Source organism: Nanorana parkeri, unplaced genomic scaffold (genome assembly GCF_000935625.1).
Source record: "Nanorana parkeri isolate BGI_ZX_2015 unplaced genomic scaffold, ASM93562v1 scaffold2150, whole genome shotgun sequence".
NCBI classification, from domain to species: Eukaryota; Metazoa; Chordata; class Amphibia; order Anura; family Dicroglossidae; genus Nanorana; species Nanorana parkeri.
The window spans coordinates 20,242-40,723 of record NW_017308418.1 but is presented as its reverse complement, the minus strand read 5'-3'; the positions used below and the strand labels follow the sequence as shown (position 1 = coordinate 40,723).

The window sequence follows — 20,482 nt, the reverse complement described above, 5'->3', positions numbered from 1 at the left end:
TGTTCGCAGCTCCACGTGCCGAGCCCGCCAGGAAGCTGACAGCGCCGCAGCGCCAATCGCAGGCACTGAGACATATCCCGATCTCTGCAGATGCGGACCGGGATAATGTCTCAGTACCTGTGATTGACGCTGTCAGCTTCCTGGCGGGCTCTGCACGTGGAGCTGCGAACACGCCCGAGCCCATCACTAGTCAGCAGAAGTATAAACTCTTTCACAAACCGGAAGCTGACAAAAAGACACGGCACCAGAATCAGAGACGACACGCCCAGCCTCAGGGTACACTGGAAGTCCTGGTCTGGAATCTTTTTCTATTACTAGCCATACTGGCCTGGACCCTGTGAGATCCATTAGTAGATGATCTCCTGGAAGTCCTGGCTGGGCTTCTCAGAGGAGAAAGGTAAACCCTGACAGGTACTCTGAGCTTATCATAACACCAACACTGGCCAAGCATCCCTCTTTTAAAGCTTACATGTGTGACCCCTGCCAATGTTTGTTTTTTTCTGGTCATCTCCACATAATTCTATTTTACAGGGTCTTGAAGAAGATTTGGGTTTGTTAGTCGGTGACTGTCTACTGGCCTCGGCCTTCTTGTCTTATATGGGGCCTTTCCTATCCAACTACCGGGATGAAATCCTTTCCATCTGGATCAAAGAGGTGATTTTTCTCTATATACACAGCTACGGCTCTGCTATGTGCACCGCGACAGGACAACCATGCAGGTTATTATGAGGTGAGCCAATAGGAGCCTAAAACACCTCCAACCAAATTAAAAAAACAAGAAGCCTCCAGCTTTGTTGAGGGATACGTCATCTGCAGATCAACAAGAATTGTAGAACTCCAAGCTGGTCAAATCTGTTTCCTATTTTCTGTAAAATGTACCTTTCTGACCCGATTGTCCTCTGCCAGGTGAAGGAAATGCTGGTACCCTGCTCCCCAGAGTTTGACCTTGCCACGTTCCTGTCCAGCCCCACCATGGTACGTGATTGGAACCTGCAGGGCCTCCCATCTGACAGCTTCTCCAGTGATAACGGCGTCATTGTCACACGTGGCAACAGGTACTGTCATCTCCTCACTCTGTGTTCTTACTGAGCGATGAGTCAGGTGGTGGACGGAATATGGGCAGTCCAGGGATTGAGTGGTTACATCTGTGGCCTTGCATTGTCGGGGTCTTGATTTCAGTTCCTGCCAGGCTTCTGTCTGCATGGAGTTTTATGTTCTTTCAATGTCTGTGTGGGTTCTTTATACTGCCTTGATTTGCTTCCACCCTCTAATATTGTAAAGGTGCTATTTACGTCTCCTGATGCCGTGCTGCGTTTTAGACATATTAAAGTAAGAGTCCTGGCCTCCTTTAAGTAGCCCTGCTCCTTAATTAATGAAGCCTTTTTTTTATTCAGGTGGCCACTGATGATAGATCCACAGGGACAAGCCAGCAAATGGATCAAAAGTATGGAGTCTGCAAAGGTAAGTCCATGAATATTTTTTTTTCTACGGCAAGCAATGTTCTTGTTTACTGTTGAGTGCTGTTTCCTGCTGGTGTCAGATCAGCCCGTTAACTTCATGTTCCTCTTGCCCAGTTCATATGTGCTCTACAGTGACCAACAGCCAGTTATTTTGCATTGGTCACATTCTAGAATAGGGTCAGTTGTGGTTCCTCCAGGCTGGATCATATGTGGTGGGATGTGGTCATCTTCCAGCTCCTCCAGCCTAGATCATATGTGGTGGGATGTTGTCATCTTCCAGTTCCTCCAGCCTGGATCATATGTGGTGGGATGTGGTCATCTTTCAGTTCCTCCAGTCTAGATCATATGTGGTGGGATGTGGTCATCTTCCAGTTCTTCCAGCCTAGATCATATGTGGTCAGATGTGGTCATCTTCCAGTTCCTCCAGGCTGGATCATATGTGGTGGGATGTGGTCATCTTCCAGTTCCTCCAGGCTGGATCGCTGGATCAAATGGGCTGGGATGTGGTCATCTTCCAGTTCCTCCAGCCTGGATCATATGTGGTGGGATGTGGCCATCTTCCAGTTCCTCCAGCCTGGATCATATGTGGTAAGATGTGGTCATCTTCCAGTTCCTCCAGGCTGGATCATATGTGGTGGGATGTGGTCATCTTCCAGTTCTTCCAGCCTAGATCATATGAGCTGGAATGTGGTCATCTTCCAGTTCCTCCAGCCTAGATCATATGTGGTGGGATCTGGTCATCTTCCTGTTCCACCAGCCTGGATCAAATGTGGTGGGATGTGGTCATCTTCCAGTTCCTCCAGCCTAGATCATATGTGGTGAGATGTGGTCATCTTCCAGTTCCTCCAGGCTGGATCATATGTGGTGGGATGTGGTCATCTTCCTGTTCCACCAGGCTGGATCATATGTGGTGGGATGTGGTCATCTTCCAGTTCCTCCAGCCTGGATGCTATGTGGTGGGATAGGCTCAAATTCTGCCTGGGTCACATTTTGCCGAAAAGAGGTCCACCCGCATTACTTCCTGCTTAGGTGACATGTATTGGGAAGGGGTAGACCATCTTTTCTCTTCCACTTTTTTTCACATATATTGTTGTATTTCACTTAGGGTCTAAAAGTCATCGACCTTCAGATGACGGATTTCATGCGCACCCTGGAACAGGCTGTTCAGTTCGGGACACCCGTCCTTCTGCAAAATGTCCAGGAGGATCTGGACCCGTCACTGGCGCCCATCCTCAACAAGTCTTTCACCAAAGTGGGTAAGTAATGCAGAGAGGAAACAGGCAGGATCAATGGCTATTTTGTGTGGATCTAGTGTCACGATGCAACTATTATTCCTGCCATGACAGCAGTAAGGTGAACCGTGACATTGGAGGTTAGATTTTAGCGCCCATTCGGACTGCGGCATCCTGGTGGGTTAAGTTAACTTTGCAACGCAGTGCGTTATAGTAGCCCAGTTAGATGAATGGCAATGCACCCAAACATGACATTCACCATTTTTGGCAAGTGGCGTGTAATTGTTAGCGCTTCTGCCTTGCAGCACTGGGGGTCCCCGGTTTGAATCCCGGCCAGGCCACTATCTGCAAGGAGTTTGCATGTTCTCCCCGTGCTTGCGTGGGTTTTCACCGCGTACTCCGGTTTCCTCCCACACTCCAAAGACATGCTGGAAGGTTAATTGGCTCCTCTCTAAGTTGGCATGTATGTGTTATTGTGAGATAGGGACCTTAGATTGTAAGCTCCTTGTGGGTAGTGACTGGTGTGAATGTGCACTGTGTAAAGTGCTGCGTAAATTGTTGGCGCTATATAAATACTATATAAATACCTGAAATAAATAAATACATAATGCAGCGCACCACAACGCACACATGTTGAGAGTGTGGTGCCATTTAAAATGTTAACAGCTGAAATTTCTGCTGCAATATATCCGCAATGGAAACTTTGCAGCTGAAATTCAGCGCATCAAATGACCGTCCCTGGATAAAATCGCAGCGAGATGTCCCAAAATGCAGCTGAAGAGTAATGAAGTTCAATAGGAACATAACAGGACGATGAACCATCCACCCAGCCACGTCCACCTTCATTACTTTCTCTGCTTCCCCAAGGCCAGGTTCCTCAATGCACCCCCCTTCCCACCAAACCCCCCTTAATGGAGAATAGCAACCAGATGGTTCTTTAATTTTTTTTAACTTTTTTATCACTTTCTTTTCATTTATATTTATTTTTTTACATTTGAATTTATCTTTTACGGTTTTATTTTTTAATAATTTTTGTATCTGATTATTAAATACTTTTTTATCACTTTTTTTATTTATTTTAACTAATTTCTCTTATTTTGTTTATTTTTAAAAAAAAAAAAATTCCCTACATCGCCGAGACCCCTTGTACAAAGCGAGCTGCCGCTTCCCCGCTGTACATTTAGCTCTGCTTGCCCAAAGCAGGGCTAAATGTGGAGAAAAACTACCCGCCCGGAACTGCATGTCCCGGTCATGGGGGGTAGGAATTCCACACCCCCGCCGCCCCTCTACTCCCTGCTGCCCCGAGGCCGGGCCTTGGTGGCCTTGTGGGAACTCCAGCCTTGCTGACATACGACTTCCAGGAACGATCCACTTCTAACGAAAGGTATTCTTGTGCCGTTCAGGGGGAAAGCTTCAGATCCGGTTGGGTGATAAGGACGTCGTCTACAATCCGGAGTTCCGATTTTACATCACAACGAAACTCTCCAACCCTCATTACACCCCCGAGATCAGCTCACAGACCACCATCGTCAACTTTGCCGTGAAGGAACAGGTGAGGGATTCTTTCTTCTGTCTTCTTTCTGTTGGTACAGGTACATAGGAATATAACCATCCGATAAAGAGAACCTGTCATCACAGTTGTGCTGAAGAGCAGCTACAGCAATGTGCATGTCACTACCTTTTATATCCTGCAGTTAGTGCTTCTCGTGCACCCAGGTAGCCCCCCATAATCATGGATGGAAATGTAATATCCTCCTCACTGTCAGCACCAACTTGAGTTACCCCCCTTCCCAATTCCCCCAGAAAACTGTAAAACAGACCAGTAGGCTCTCTGCCTTGGTGGCCACTGTCCTCCACCCCTGTCATTGGTTGGTGCGATGCCCCCATGGAATGAAAGTACAGCTCCCCATTTGAACTGACCTTCAGACCTACGTGGATTGGGGGCCACCGGTGCACATAGAGACAGACCGCAGGATATGGAAGTCACTTACTGTCGCCTTGGGATGTCTACCCTTCAAGGCTACTGAGCGGAACGGATGGGGCGGGTACAGCTGGCTCTGCCTCTAGATAGGCAGAGCCAGCTGTCAATCACGCAGCTGGGCGGATCCCGGCACAGTTGTCGGGATCTGCTTCAGCTGCGGCGTCTCAGTATACCGCGAGCTACAGCTGAGGTTAGGGTGATGGGAGGACGCTAGTTTGTGTCCTCTTGTTACCCTGAGGAGAACTATGGGGAAAGCCCTGACCCCATAGTTCTCCTTTTAATGGGTCTTGTGGGTCAAACAAGGTGCCAGGTGGGGACTTCCTGCCCAGATCAGTAAACTTGTCTAGCGTTGAATTCTAACTTTCTTCTCCTCGACTTGTTTGGACATAGGACGAGCCCCTGGCTGGCTCCTGGCACCCCACGTTGGGTGACCTGGTTCTAGGCTTGGCGGCAGCACGCTCTCCCCTTTTTTAATATCGATTGCTTGACAAGTTTCTATAACTGGGAAACGAAAACAGTTTTTGGTCAATTTCATTTTGTTTTTAAGTTTGCAACTCCTAAGCCAAAATGTTCTCTTCTTATTCAAGACATAAAATATTTGTTTTACAAAGAAGGATTGTCTGCAGGGTATTTTCATCTTACTCTGTTTGCAAAGCATGCTGGGCTTTATAAATAAGAAAACCCAGCACTAGCTCTTCCCTTCGGATCGAAATAAAATTCAGACACACAACCTGTGCTAAGAGTAAGGCTTCCAAAAAACAAGGAAGCAAGACAAGCAAGGAAGGGTTAGAATCTCTGACGTTGCTTTTAACCCACCCCCCACCCCCCCGCCTCATTGTCCCCAATGGGGTCATGGAGGGAAATTTTAAAAAAGACAAAAATGTTAGCTCTTCCCCAATCTATCTACAATGAAAAACCCCTAAAGAGTGGGATACAAGTAACATTTACTTTTTTATTTCATTAATAATTGAATGTGTTTCTTCCATCATACGTTCTAGCCGGGCCCCGGCCATAGCCAGACACTGACATATGTAACCAAGGCAAAGTAAGCGGATTATCCGTCAGCATTAAAAACTTTCTTTTCTGGACCCACATTGTCTGTTTAATCCGCTGAATTCTCCTTTGTGTTTAGGCATTGCCTCATACAAAACCGACAGCCCCTTCCCACAGCGGGGTGCTGCCACGGAGATTAAATTGGGGATTTATTTCCTGAGCGTGACTGTTGTTTGTAGAGTAGAACGGACGGGACCGCGCTACATCTATGGCAACAAAGAGGGAGCTGAGAGGCAATAATGTTCATGTACAAGGAAGATCGGCCTGTAGTGCTGGAGCCTTTTTCATTGGACACTGAAACTTTTTGTACGCCCGGCTCCTAAAATGAACTCCAGGATGAGCAGATATTGTCCCCATACAAGAGTCCTGTGTATTTTTTCCAGATCTGTGCAATAGTCCAGTGTAAAAATTGGGGCTTTCTTTAGTAAAGACCGCTCACTGCTGCTCTCTCCTTGTGCAGTATGACTGGTCTTGTCTCCGCCCCCTCCTGTAATAAAGACCGCTCACTGCTGCTCTCTCCTTGTGCAGGGTGGCTGGTCTTGTCGCCGCCCCTCCTGTAATAAAGACCGCTCACTGCTGCTCTCTCCTTGTGCAGGGTGGCTGGTCTTGTCTCCGCCCCTCCTGTAATAAAGACCGCTCACTGCTGCTCTCTCTCCTGGTCTCGCTGATCATGGTTGGTCATGGCCGATGGACAGTACTACTAACTATAATATGACCTGGACGAATGGGAACCTTCACTGGTATAATCAGATTGGAACAGATTCCTTGTTCTCCGGGGTATTCTATGACTCCATCTGTGTGCCGTGGCTAAAGGAGTTGGTTGGTGGATTGACCACCATATTGTAAACCTGCCTCTCACGCCGTCTTTCAGGAACATTCTTGTATCTTCGCAGGGTCTGGAAGCTCAGCTATTGGGCAGCGTGGTGAGGAAGGAACGGCCGGAGCTCGAGGGACAGAAACAGTCACTGGTCCTGAACATTGCAACTGGGAAACGCAAACTGCAAGAACTGGAGGATGAGATTCTCAGGTGGGGGGGGACACACCGGGGTCACCAGGCATCGCCCAATTGTATCATCACATGCACACAGGGGACAGGCAGATCATCAACTTTATAAATCGCATGTCACATGCGTCTACTTACCTTCTGTAGTGTCGTACAGACAAACACTGAGCCAGTCACACCAGTCTCTGTACAGAGGAGCTTACACTCTAATATCCCCCCCACAGTCACATCAGTCTCTGTACAGAGGAGCTTACACTCTAATGTCCCCTCCCCCCACAGTCACATCAGTCTCTGTACAGAGGAGCTTACACTCTAATGTCCCCTCCCCCACACAGTCACATCAGTCTCTGTACAGAGGAGCTTACACTCTAATGTCCCCCCACACAGTCACACACTATTATTATACATGTATATAGCTCTGACACAAGCCAAATTTGCTAGTCATCACACTATACAAGGTCTGGACCACGGGTAGGCAACCTCGGCACTAAGGTGTAACTACAAATCATGCCTCTGCCTCTGGGAGTCAATCCTGTGGCTGTCAGAGTCTTGCAATGCATCATGGGGCTTGAAGTTCAACAACAGCTGAAGAGCCGAAGTTGCCTATCCCTGGTCTAGGACGTGTGTCTGCTTGAAACAAAAAATTAGGGATGCACCGATACCGGCTTTTCAATATCGAGTACAAGTACCGATACTTTGCTTTCGGTACTCTCCGATACTGGTGCTTCCGCTGGCATGGAGCCGGCTTCCCAGGCAATCAGGAAGCCGGGCAGTGAGTAATGACCTGCCTCCTGGCTTCCTGATTGGCTTAGAAGCCAGCTTTTCAGCCAATCAACATCGAGCCAGCTGTTCGGCAGGCTTGATGCTGATTGGCCAGGGAGGTGGCTTCCCAGCCAATCAGCAAGGAGCCGGCTGTTTGGCCGGCACAATGCTGAATGGCCAGGAAGCCAACTTCCCAGCCAATGAGCATCGAGCATGCTTCCCGGCCAATCAGGAAGCCGGGAAGCGGGTCCTTACTCACCGCCCAGCTTCCTGATCGCATGGGAAGCTGGCTCCATGTTCTCCTATGGCATTGCCGGTCAGAGGAAGATTTCTGGTATCGGGGAAGGTATTCGAGCATTTGGGCGAGTACGAGTACTTGCCCAAATACTCGGTAGCGGCACCGATACCGATACTAGTGCATCCCGACAAAAAATGATTGGATCACAGTTGTGTGGGAAATGTTGAGGATTCTTGTGCCTACAAGGGCCCGGTTCCCACAATCCAAGAAAGACAATGCAGTTATAAATGATTGCAGGGAGGTTTTCCTGGAGAGGAGTGGAGTTATCTTTTCCTCTTGTGAATGTCCTCCTATGTGTTCTAGTTCCAGGCAGACACAATGATACTTCCAGAACCCTCACATGTACAAACATGAATTCTATTCACAAAGTTGATCATTGAACTGCCCACCTTATATTATTATTTTTTCTAAATATGGATTCACAGAAAGTTACACTTAAAGTGACCCTGTCAAGGTGAAAAAAAATCCTAAAGGAAAGTGCCTTGCAATATATTTCCCTGGCGGCTCGCATTTCCCTCCTCCCTCCCTCCAAGGACAGTAGCCAACATTAGCATCTTTGGCATTTGACACTTTTGGGAGTGTCGGCTGTCTCATCCCCTACTGTGCACTACTTCATTTCTCTGACCCCAGTGTCACTATTGCACTTAGCTGTGACTTGGGGATCAGAGGAAGGAACCACAGGTTGCATGGGGACACAGGGACCTGACAATCCTGGAAGAGTCAAATGCTAAAGAGTATAATGGGGGCTGCGGAGGTAAGGTAAGACACATGGGCCACCAGATAGGTGAACAGAATACCTCGCCTATTGCAGGGCACTTTCATTTAGGATTTTCTTTTACTTTTGTTTTAAGAATCAAAATACAATAGGAGAGCAAAATCAAATGTGGAAAGAGTCCAAACCGCATAGTATTACCACATGAAACATCCAACGCGTTTCAGGGCCAAAAGCAACCTCCCCTCAGGGCTGAGGATTTTTATAAGACCTGAAGTGGACCCAGAAACATAAATTACGAGACAGAGCTATAAAATCGATCTTACTCAGTTATGAAGGAGATATGACAGTGCGGAGGGATAGCGGTGTTGTCAGCGGCTGGCATAAGGGCAGAGTCCACTCAACCTCTGAATAAGGTTTCTCATCCCGGAGGGCTTTTGACACCGAAATGCGTTGGCTGTTTTATGTGATCATTCTATGAACCATTAAAGCAGCTCAGACTGTTTCATCATTTGGTTTGGTGCTCCTCTCGCATCTCGACGCTTTGAGTCACATTCTCGGTACCCCCTGGAGGGCAGCCACATGCTCATTGCTTCACATGAGCGGACTTACCAGAGTTAAACAAATAACTATGTTCTCCTCACTTGTTTGAGTGAACAAGCGTTGACGTCCCAGCGCCTTTTGGAAGCGTCTTTACGGGTCCGGACCTCTAGTTTTTTATTCTGATGGGTGTGATTGTCCTGCAGGCTGCTGAATGAGGCAACGGGATCTCTTCTTGATGATGTGCAACTTGCAAACACTCTGCAGACCTCGAAGGTGACAGCGACTGAAGTGAGCGAGCAGTTGGAGAGCAGCGAGGAGACTGAGGAGAAGATCGATTTAGCCAGAGAGGTGAGAAGTGACCACTGGCTGAGTTTTCGCAGTTGCTATCTAGGGTTAGAGTCAATTCTAAATGTAGCTAATACTGTTTCAGATACTGTGGTAGGCAAGAGGTAGGCACTCGGCACTCCAGGTGCCAGGTGGTGAAACTACAAGTCCTATGAGCCATTGCAAGACTCTGGCAGCTGCCAGTTGCCTAGCCCCTGCCTTAGATGGAGTGGCGAATGGTTAAACTACCAGGGTTGCAGCGGTCGCATTTGAGACCGGGCCCTGGCGTTCTGCCACTTTGGGGGAGGGAGTGGGGGGTGCCGGTCTGAAGGGGTGGCGGGCAGGGATTTTTTTTTCTACATTTAGCCCTGCTTTGGAAAGCAGGGCTAAATGTAAAGCAGAGGAGCCCTTTTGTACAAGTGATTTAAGTGGCCGCTGAAATCACTTGTTATGGGGTCCCATGATTTCAACTGGTGGCCCTGCTTCCTGGGACTACACACATGCACTACCCCGATAACTGCCAAGGTGCCAACATTTTTTTATGGTGGGTGGAGTGGGGGGCCCTTCATGGTTTCTTGGACCGGGGCCCTGAGGTTCCTCGTTACGCCTCTGCTGCCAGGTGTTTTTTGCTGTTTTTGCACTGATGGGGAGATTCTCTCTCTCTCTCTGTTTGTCCCGGTGAACACCGATGAGTCGTCATCAGAACAATAATAGAATAAATCTTCCAATAGGGACAACAGTCTAAGAGGGGACTTGTTTGTCCAGTTGGGTCTACAGGACAGGAAGTGACAGGAAGTGACAGGAAATCCACCAATGGGACACATGTGGCAAAACAAAACAACCTCACTGTGGTTTTAACTCTTCCCAACTCTCTCCAAAATGAAACCAGTTTGGACTTTAGGTTTATTTTTAGGTAGAGTTGCAATGGGACTGTAAACTTGTAATGGGACATCTCTACCAGTACTATGCAAGGCACTGCAGCTTCTTATCACTGGCCATCACTATGTCATCATCCAGCTATGCCCATCCTTTCATCCTAGGCGTACCGTTCGTGTGCCCAGCGGGCTTCTCTCCTCTTCTTTGTCCTGAATGACCTCGGGAGGATTGACCCCATGTACCAGTTTTCTCTGGACTCCTATATCGACCTTTTCCACCTGAGTATCGACAAGAGCAAACGCAGCGCCAACCTGGATGAGAGAATCGCCAACCTCAACGAGTACCACACATATGCAGTCTACAGGTGAGACGTTATCTGGGGGAATTGGACCAAAATTATTCATGGCACAGTCAAAGGAGCCTTCATTCAATGCCCGGAGCAATAACAAAGATGGGTCTCTAGTGGTGTCCACAAGACATTTAAAGGAGAACTATGAGGCGAGTGCTTTTCACTCACCTCATAGTTCTAGCCGACCTGTGACAATGAGACTGTCCCAGGTCGGCTCAGTAGATTGGGAGGTGAGCGAACACATACCGGCGTTCGCTCAACTCTCGATCCTGTCACTGCAGAGAGCCGTGACAGGGGAGGGGCTGGATTCCCCCCTCCCCACTCCGATCCTGCAGCGCTGACTGGCGGAACGGACGGGGGAGGGGGCGGGTACAGCTGGCTCTGCCTCTAGATAGGCAGAGCCAGCTGTCAGTCACGCAGCTGGGCGGATCCAGACATAATTGTCGGGATCCGCTTCAGCTGCGGCGTCTTAGTATACCGCGAGCAGTAGCTCGCAGTATACTGCGGCTTCTCAGTATACCGCGAGCTACAGCTCGCGGTATACTGAGCCTAGGCTGACGGGAGGACGCTAGTTTGTGTCCTCCCGTTACCCTAAGGAGAACTATGGGGAAAAGCCTTAACCCATAGTTCTCCTTTAAGAAGCCAGTGGGTGACACAGCCCACCAGACTCAGCTCCTAACCAAAATATTTGGGTGGACTGACACTTTAACTCATCTCTATAGAAAAAGAGGCCCCCAGAATTGCCCATTACTTGGTTAGAAGGTAAAATGAAAAGTCTCTGCTTTTTATCGTGTCTGCTCTACAACACTTCCTCTATGACAGCTTTACCTTACAGTCAATGTATAATAGTAGGCCCCATTCACACTAAGCGGTTTATCACGCGTTTTTGCCACGAAATCGCGCATATTTCCTTGCGATATCGCTCTATGTAGCTTGTCCAATGCATTTCAACGGAGCTGATAACACCTCACAGCTCAATGTTGCCTGTCGCTCGTACATGACCCTTTTTTGCGCGGATGTCACGCGATTCGGCTCCAATAGACTCTATAGTGTCATGCAAAATCGCGCATTACCGGCGATATTGCGCGTCTTCGTTGCGCGATATCGCGCTACAGAAGGGTCACTTTTGCACTGCAAAATGGAAGGAAAGAATGATGTCACATCAAGATCGCTGTTGATTGGTTACAACCCAATTAGCAGCGACGAAGTCCCGCCCCAAAAATGCGCTACGTAGCGCGATAAAATGTGTAGTGTCGCTCAATATTGCGCAATGTAGCTCAAAGCCGCTCAGCGCGAAATCGTGCAGAAAAACGCGCAATATCCATGTCGCTCAGTGTGAATGGGGTGTAATATTTGCAGCCAAATGATTTACAGATTTCATATATTTTGTTTGCATATATGACAGATAACACGGTACAGTCATGACACTCAGCTTGCAAAGCATACTGGACTCTCTAAAAAAAAAAGAAAGCCCAGCATTAGTCGCATGCTTTTGTGTCATATTACTGGCTAAGCCGAATGATGCCGTCTTTGCTGTGTCAAAAAAAAACCTGTAGATCTTGCTGGAAGATAGTAGCGACTAGTAATGAACTAATATACATATCTAGTATTTCATATTTACTTTATTAAGGTGAAATGATGAACTATTTCAAGATTATTTTACAAAAGAAACTATTACAGATAAACTGATAAAACAATAAACTGAATTTTGCATTTTTTTCTAAAAACTAATATCTGTCCCAAAAGTGCCTCTTATAATAATATAATATATTAAGCATGACAAGGTGGTTTAGGAGACGTTATATCGACGATGTTCTTTTCGTCTTGCCAGGTACACGTGTCGGGCTCTCTTTGAAAGGCACAAGCTCCTATTCAGTTTCCAAATGTGCGCCAAGATACTGGAGGTAGCAGGAAAGCTCAATATGGACGAATATAACTTCTTCCTGCGCGGAGGAGTGGTGGGTACCCCAGAGGCACCATTTGTAATGCAGCGACAGCTCGCCAGTGACAAGATTACTAAAGATCTCAATAACAATAATAACCTGTTTCCAAAAGTCGCTCCATCGCTGGCTGGATGATGCAAATGCTGCAAATTCACTTTCTAGCGAGGGAGTGATGCCTCACTCATCCAGACGGTATCAGGGAACCAGGGGTGCCACCTCTTACCAGGGCCACCAAATACAGCATAGGGCACGGGGTCTCCTTCTTCCTGGCAGGACTCGCGGCACCAGTGTTGAGGTTGCGCATGCGAGGCGGGTGCGCACTAGTGGTGGACAGACTGTGCTGTCGGGTGTTGGCCTTGCTGAGGGAGGTTCCCAGCATACACCTTCCGCCCATTCCCTCATGCCATTGGCTCCTGGATAGTGTCAGACGTCCCAAGGAGCCAGTAGCGAGATGAGGAACCCACTGGCAGTAAGCAGCTGACAGTCCAGAAACGCGGTACAAGTTTAGGGATAATCCAAGAGGGGTAGTTAATGTCCAATCCGGGTCGAGGCAGGCAGCGAAGGTTCTAAGGCGTAAGACAGTCCAAGGGTCAGCAATCGGGAAGGTTTCGAAGGGGCAACAGGCAACAAGAGGATCAGCAGGGAGGCTAGGTGTTCACCATAAGGTGGAATAACTCAGCAATAAGCCAGAGCTCAGGCCAGGTTTTTATAGCCAGGGGAGGTAGGACCACCCCCCAGTCACCGAGGCAACCAGGAGGCTTCCCTCCCCGAGAACCAATGGCAGGTGAGGAAGATGGAGGGTGTGTATTGGGAACCTCCCCCAGCAAGGCTCACACCTGATAGCCCGATGACGCAGGATGCGCGCGCAGCCTGCGTACTGCGCACACCCCGGGCACCAGGTGTTCTACCGAGCTGAAGGGGAACCTGTGCCCTGCGCCATGCCCGTGGTCCCCGATGAGAGGCAACACTCCCTGCTTCCTGACAGATAGAGAAGCCTCCTGGTTGTCTCGGCAATCAGGGGGTGGTCCTTGGTCCCACTGGGTATAAGTTCCAGTCAGAGCCCTGGCTTGATGCTGAGTTATTCTACCTATACAGTGCAAACACCTAACCTCTTGTGTTGGAAACCTGTGCCACTCCTGACCCCTTATCTGAATTCCCAGTTACTGACCCTTCGGCCCGCCTTCTCGTTTCTTGAACTTAGCCGCCTGCCTCGACTCGGACTTGACTTGATTACGCTTTTGGAGTCCCCTCTTGTACTTTGTTTTTTCGGACCTCCTTGCCCGTTCCTGCCAGTGGGTTCCACTCACGGCTCAGCCGTACCCCCGTGATAGACAGCGAGAAAGTGACCTGGGCAAACAGTAGAGCATTTCTCTGCCCTGCCCTACATAACAATCTTGTGGCCGGCGAGTTGTCTCCAGTGATAGGATTTCAAGTTTTATATCACCACAGGGTTCATTGTGATAAAAGACTGACAGTATGTGTTTCAATCACAGGTGCTGGATCGAGAAGAACAAATGGATAACCCGTGCCAAGGTTGGCTGTCCGATGCCAACTGGGACAACATAACAGAACTTGACAAACTGACCAATTTCCACGGCATCATGAACTCTTTTGAGCAGTACCCGCGTGACTGGAACCAGTGGTATACAAGCCCTGAGCCTGAAAGCGCTTGCCTGCCAGGTACAGCAATGGGTGCTGCACTGATCCCATGTTACTGGTACCCATTACAGTGCTGTTGTTTATATTATAGAACTGCAATGGATTGGGAGAAAATAATAAGACTGAAATAGTACAGTGTTGTGAAAAATAATGAACTGTCATCTGCATATAATCTGATCAGAGAGTTTTGCTAGTTATAGAAGTGAGAATGAGGCCCTACTGAAAGGACATTTGACCCCATTATTGTTTCGTGTCATCCTCTTGTGTAGTACAGTAGAGCCTTATTAAACCAAAAGGTAGTTATATGTCTCATTTCATCATATATCCCCCCCAAAAAATAGGATGACTCTTTATTTGAGGATAGTGGGCGGAGTCATGCAAATCATTCCCTGCTCCAATAGCCAAGTGCACATCCAAAACCACAAATGTACAATACAAATACAGCCTAATATGATAGAGCGTGGGCCATGTTAGCACTATACGCCAGCAGTTCTGGATGTACATGGGGGTGCATAAAGAAATGATTGTCATGACTCCGCCCACTGTCCTGAATTGAGGAATAATGCTCTTTTTTAGGATATGTAATGGAATCATGATTTAGGACTCTCCTTCTGTCCTCATTTCCACTTTAAGTACTGTATATGTCATTTCACTACCGTGGATGAGTGGAGCTGCGGGGCAGCGAAGAAAAGGAAGAAGGGAAGCTTATGTATGGCTCTGCATGACCAAAAAGTTCATTTTAGCATGACACAGAAATATAAACTCTACAAACATACAACCCTAATGCAATGCGTTCCCCCATATGTAACAGTCACCTATCGCAGCGGAGTCAGAAAATGGCACTACTTTACCTTTTCTAACTGCCGCGTCTCCAGCAGTTGGTAAAGCCAATGTTTGTTTTACAGGGGAATGGGAAAACGCTTGCAGTGAGGTGCAGAGGATGCTGATTGTCCGCTCGCTGCGCCAGGATAGGGTGGCGTTCTGCGTCACTGCCTTCATCATCAACAACCTGGGGTCCAAGTTCACAGAGCCACCCGTGCTGGATATGAGAGCGGTAAGCAGGGGGAATGCTGGGTAACCAAGATGGCTTCCGCTTTTTAAAAGATGTGCACTCATTGACTAGAGTATCTCTGCTGCTATTGATTAGAGTGCCTCTGTTCTCATTGATTAGAGTGCCTCTGGTCGCATTGATTAGAGTGTCTCTGTTCTCATTGATTAGAGTGTCTCTGGTCGCATTGATTAGAGTGTCTCTGGTCGCATTGATTAGAGTGCCTCTGGTCGCATTGATTAGAGTGTCTCTGTTCTCATTGATTAGAGTGCCTCTGGTCGCATTGATTAGAGTGTCTCTGTTCTCATTGATTAGAGTGTCTCTGGTCGCATTGATTAGAGTGTCTCTGTTCTCATTGATTAGAGTGTCTCTGTTCTCATTGATTAGAGTGTCTCTGTTCTCATTGATTAGAGTACCTCTGTTCTCATTGATTAGAGTGTCTCTGTTCTCATTGATTAGAATGTCTCTGTTCTCATTGATTAGAGTGTCTCTGTTCTCATTGATTAGAATGTCTCTGTTCTCATTGATTAGAATGTCTCTGTTCTCATTGATTAGAGTGTCTCTGTTCTCCTTGATTAGAGTGCCTCTGTTCTCCATGTAGGGAATCATGACAGTGAGATCTCACTGTTGGAGTATCCAAGACATACAAGAAGCCAGGACTTGGCCCACATTCTCCACCTATAACTAAAATATGACTTTTGGGTTTGGCTGACCTTATAACAGCTGTTTCAGAGTCCATATCATAAGCGTTCTCCTGTCTTTTCTCTCAGGTGGTTGACGACTCCCTCCCTCGTTCTCCGCTGGTGTTCGTTCTCTCCTCAGGCGTGGATCCCACGGGGGCACTCCTACAAATGGCTGAGCAGTGCGGCATGTCACAGCGTTTCCGGGCTCTGTCACTGGGACAAGGCCAGGCACCCATCGCCACTCGCCTGATCAAAGAAGGAGTGAAGGAAGGTGAGGCTCAGATCTGCTTTGTCTTACACCATCACACACAGGAGTCTGAGGGAACAGAACATTGCCTATGCCAAAAAGCTTCCCTTATGATGCCTTCATCCAATCAGCTCTGTAGCAGCACCAGAACTGAAACACATTTGTGCAAGTGTAGGGAACCCATCACTGTAAGGCCTCATTCACACGAGACAAAGCCGGCACGTACAGCTCCGTGCTGCGTGCGGGGCCGTATTGGGCAGCTCCCGGGAAGGACAGGCGCTGCGTGTGATTAGTACGCAGCCCCCTTCCTTCTCTATGGGGGTACGTGGCCGTACGCCCCTCCCCTACACTCACCCGCCCAGCACGTCCGTACAGGTGTCCGTACTAGTACGCTCACAGGATGGATCCTGTCTGCGTCCGAGCCGGGACACCCGCACCAAGATGGACCTGCACTTGGGGTGAGTGTAGGGCAGCGTACGGCCACGTACCCCCATAGAGAAGGATGGGGGCTGCGTACTAATCACATGCATCACCTGTCCTTCCCAGGAGCTGCCCGATAAGGCCGCGCACGCAGCACCGAGCTGTACGTGACGGCTTTTTCTCGTGTGAATGAGGGCTAAACAGTAGTATAGTGTGCCATAGGTGGATGATAGCAGGCACATACCGCTACATGGTACATGTTTTAGACAAATTACAATGTTCATTTTCATGCTACTTAATTCATAGAGGAAAGACGGGATGGACCCTTCCTTTTTGCCTGTAACACTTGAGGGTGGCACCTTGCCTGGTGTGAGGAGAGTCTTTGCCTCTTGAATTGGCCATTGGCTATATGGACCAGCCGGTTCTGATTGCTGGTTTGGAGTTAGGATATCTGACACCAGTGCATCGTCCTGATCACAGCGAGTCCAAACACCCCACAGCTGCCATGAGCCGGGTCTATAGTACCATTTAGTCATTCCGTCGGTGGTTCTCTAAGGCCAGAGCATACCTTTCGGAATCTTAATGTAGCTTATAGTGTGTAGTATAAGAAGGAATAGTAGACTCTCATCTCTCTACCACTAATGTTTTGGATCTTATGAGAGATGAAACATATTACTTTTGATCTAAAAAAATTAGTGGTGACACAGACAGTGTGGTGCCTCCAATTTAGGATGACCTTTCCCTCCTACTGATTTTAGAGTCACCCGGTCTGGAGGTTTCTTTTGATGGCTTGTGAAGTGATGGTTGTCATTCACCATTATCTGCAGCTACAGGATCATGTCGGAGGTTCATTAGCAATGAGGTGTTACCTCCTCAGCCGTCAAGGTCCGAGGCTGTCTATTCAGATTCTAAATTGTGAACATCTGCCCAGACTACTGACCACCGAATTATGAAGATATCTGTAATATTATCATCTCACGTGCTATGTTTAGTTACACTACCCATCCCGATGTTCAGAACCCAGATCACTTGTACTAGTTGGCTATTGTTCCGCCCACAACAAATAAATAAAAAGGTGATAAAAAAGTAAAAAAATTATAAAAAATAAAAAGGTGATTAGTAAAAAACAAATAAAATAAATAAATAAAACCAACGCTGCCATGAACAATGACCACGTGCGCGTAAGGCATGCACGTGTATTTAAATGCGGAGGGGAGGAGTTCTAACAAAAAAGAAATAAACAGTGCAATGGCCTGGGATCAGCGTATCAGCACTGTGCCTGGGAACACACACCAGCAGCTGTGCATTGTAGTGTGAATGGAGCCTAAATGGCGGACCACGGTATGGACATGGGCTGAGAGCGTTCTGTCCGGACCATGATTTGGACCTCGACTCGATTAAAAGTTTACTTACTGGACCTCCTTGAATTTTAATGCACTACCCCTGCTGTATAGTTTACATCCCTATGGGATGTAAATGGAACAGAATGTAAATATTTTTTTCATTTTAATCATCACTTAGCAATAATGTCATATATTGCTGATTAGTAATTATTCATATACAGTATATATATTCACACGTATGTCAGTGACATGTTATATATGTGTCTGTAGTAATTATAATAGGTAACACTTCGCTCCCAGTGAGTGACTTCGGGAAATCCTTTGGTAATGTTTATGGATTTACATTCTGTGATCTTGGGTGCCATCTAGTGGTCAGTTAGTGATAGGACTTCATTGATCGTAATTTTATATTGTCATATGTATTAAAGAGACTTTGTTTACTTGTACAGCAATGAAGTCTCTCTACAGCTCAATATTAAATCTTTGTCCTTGTCCTGACAAGGGTGACCTGGTGTCTTTTGTGGTGATCCAGTGAACAGCTTTCCCTGAGGTTTTCTTTGTGGCCATGTCTATAGTTATGTCAGGGATTCATATTCCACATAATTCATTATAAAGATATTGAAATGGCCATATTAAGCTGAAGATAATGCAGATTTAACAAACACAAATTGGTGCAGATATGCATGTAATAAATACAATACAAATATATATACTGTGTGTATGTATGTAGATACATATTAGAGGTGCACCGAAATGGAAATTTCAAATACACAAACCATGTCCTTAATTATCTACAAACACTCAGCGATCACTGATCACCGACTGCTTGAACTTGCTCTCCTCTCTGACACGCTGTCACAGGAGGCTGAGCGAGCGGAGCAGGGAGGAGAGCTCAGCATCCTGTGACAGCGAGGGCTGTCTCCGCCCACACACCACTCTGCCGAACTGTGATAGGATGCTGAGCGGTGTGGGAGGAGACGCCGGCCGCTCACAGCGCTCGGCCGGCTGTCACAGTTTCTCTACTCCCCAGCGGGACGCAGAGCAGCTCCCAGCGGGGAGGAAAGAAAGCAGGGATGCGCAGATGTATCGTCAGAAAAATGGCACTTTCGGCATTTAGCCAAAAGTGCCATTAGCGGCCGATATGTTTCGGCGGCCGATATATCGGTGCATCCCTAATATATATATATTTTAATGCAGCTAGTGTAAATGTCTAAATTTGTCTTCGTATGAGCTTCTTGTATTACCCTGTACAAAAGCCTTCAGGCTGGGAAAGGCAGAGGCAGCACTGGGAGCCAATAAGGTGAGCTGCATGCACATGTGCTTACAAGGAACATGTATAGAGGAGGAGAAAGCAGCAAGCACAGAGGTGAACTGCTGCTCCATCACTGTCCAATCACAGGATGGGGGGACGACCGAGCTGTATTATTCTAATTGCAGTTGAGAAAAGTCAGGACAGCAGCCTGGCTATGCCATCATGTAGGTCCTGTCCTAGGGTGACAATGCTACAACGATGTACTGTATCCATTCAGGAGCAGCATTGTCACCCTAGGACAGAACTACAGAATACCTCCCCCTCCCCTCATCTATATAACATAGGGGGAGGTGATGTGAAATCTGGATAGATTCAAATGACAAATCCCATCAGGTAAATCCGCTCCCATATAGGTGTTTCCACTGTGATGATTCCGGCATCTCCTCATCCTTTTATTCCCATCAGACTGGAGCGGGTCTATGATGATATATTTTGTCTTTTCAGGTCACTGGGTCTTCCTGGCCAATTGTCACCTCTCTCTTTCCTGGATGCCGCAGCTGGACAAGTTGGTGGAGCAGCTGCAGGTGGAGAATCCGCACCCGAGCTTTAGGCTGTGGCTCAGCTCCAGCCCGCACCCCGAGTTCCCCATCTCCATCCTGCAGGCCAGCATCAAGATGACAACTGAGCCCCCCAAGGTGAGACCTGCGGCTGTCAGAACCCGACCCGTATATGGAATATCGCACATCACCTTTATATAGGGATATACAAAGTCACATGTACATGCTGGGACCCCCTACATATGACCTCCCACCTCCTGACCCCGGGGAGTCTTTCTTCCGACCTGCTATGACAACAATGAACTTCTAGTGTGTGCTTCCACAGTGTGTGCTTCCACAGTGTGTGCTTCCACAGTGTGTGCTTCCATAGCGTGTGCTTCCATAGCGTGTGCTTCCATAGCGTGCTTCCATAGTGTGTGCTTCCACAGTGTGTGCTTCCACAGTGTGTGTTTCCACAGTGTGTGCTTCCACAGTGTGTGCTTCCATAGCGTGTGCTTCCATAGCGTGTGCTTCCATAGCGTGTGCTTCCATAGCGTGCTTCCATAGCGTGCTTCCATAGTGTGTGCTTCCATAGCGTGCTTCCATAGTGCGTGCTTCCAGAGTGTGTGCTTCCATAGTGTGTGCTTCCATAGTGTGCGCTTCCATAGTGTGTGCTTCCATAGTGTGTGCTTCCATAGTGTGTGCTTCCATAGCGTGTGCTTCCATAGTGTGTGCTTCCATAGTGTGTGCTTCCATAG

At 47.7% G+C, this 20,482-nt stretch overlaps 1 protein-coding gene across 1 annotated transcript in view; it reads left to right on the top strand.

Moving 5' to 3' along the window:
* Nucleotides 1-20,482, top strand: part of DNAH2 (dynein axonemal heavy chain 2) — a 197,087-nt gene that overhangs the window by 159,279 nt on the left and 17,326 nt on the right. Inside the window, exons 67-79 of the mRNA XM_018572866.1 lie at nucleotides 532-654; nucleotides 907-1,055; nucleotides 1,395-1,461; nucleotides 2,566-2,716; nucleotides 4,096-4,244; nucleotides 6,620-6,753; nucleotides 9,248-9,392; nucleotides 10,409-10,608; nucleotides 12,425-12,551; nucleotides 14,030-14,216; nucleotides 15,101-15,249; nucleotides 16,014-16,197; nucleotides 19,693-19,883. Of these exons, the coding sequence (XP_018428368.1) occupies nucleotides 532-654; nucleotides 907-1,055; nucleotides 1,395-1,461; nucleotides 2,566-2,716; nucleotides 4,096-4,244; nucleotides 6,620-6,753; nucleotides 9,248-9,392; nucleotides 10,409-10,608; nucleotides 12,425-12,551; nucleotides 14,030-14,216; nucleotides 15,101-15,249; nucleotides 16,014-16,197; nucleotides 19,693-19,883 (1,956 nt within the window). The remainder of the gene's footprint in view (nucleotides 1-531; nucleotides 655-906; nucleotides 1,056-1,394; nucleotides 1,462-2,565; nucleotides 2,717-4,095; nucleotides 4,245-6,619; nucleotides 6,754-9,247; nucleotides 9,393-10,408; nucleotides 10,609-12,424; nucleotides 12,552-14,029; nucleotides 14,217-15,100; nucleotides 15,250-16,013; nucleotides 16,198-19,692; nucleotides 19,884-20,482) is intronic.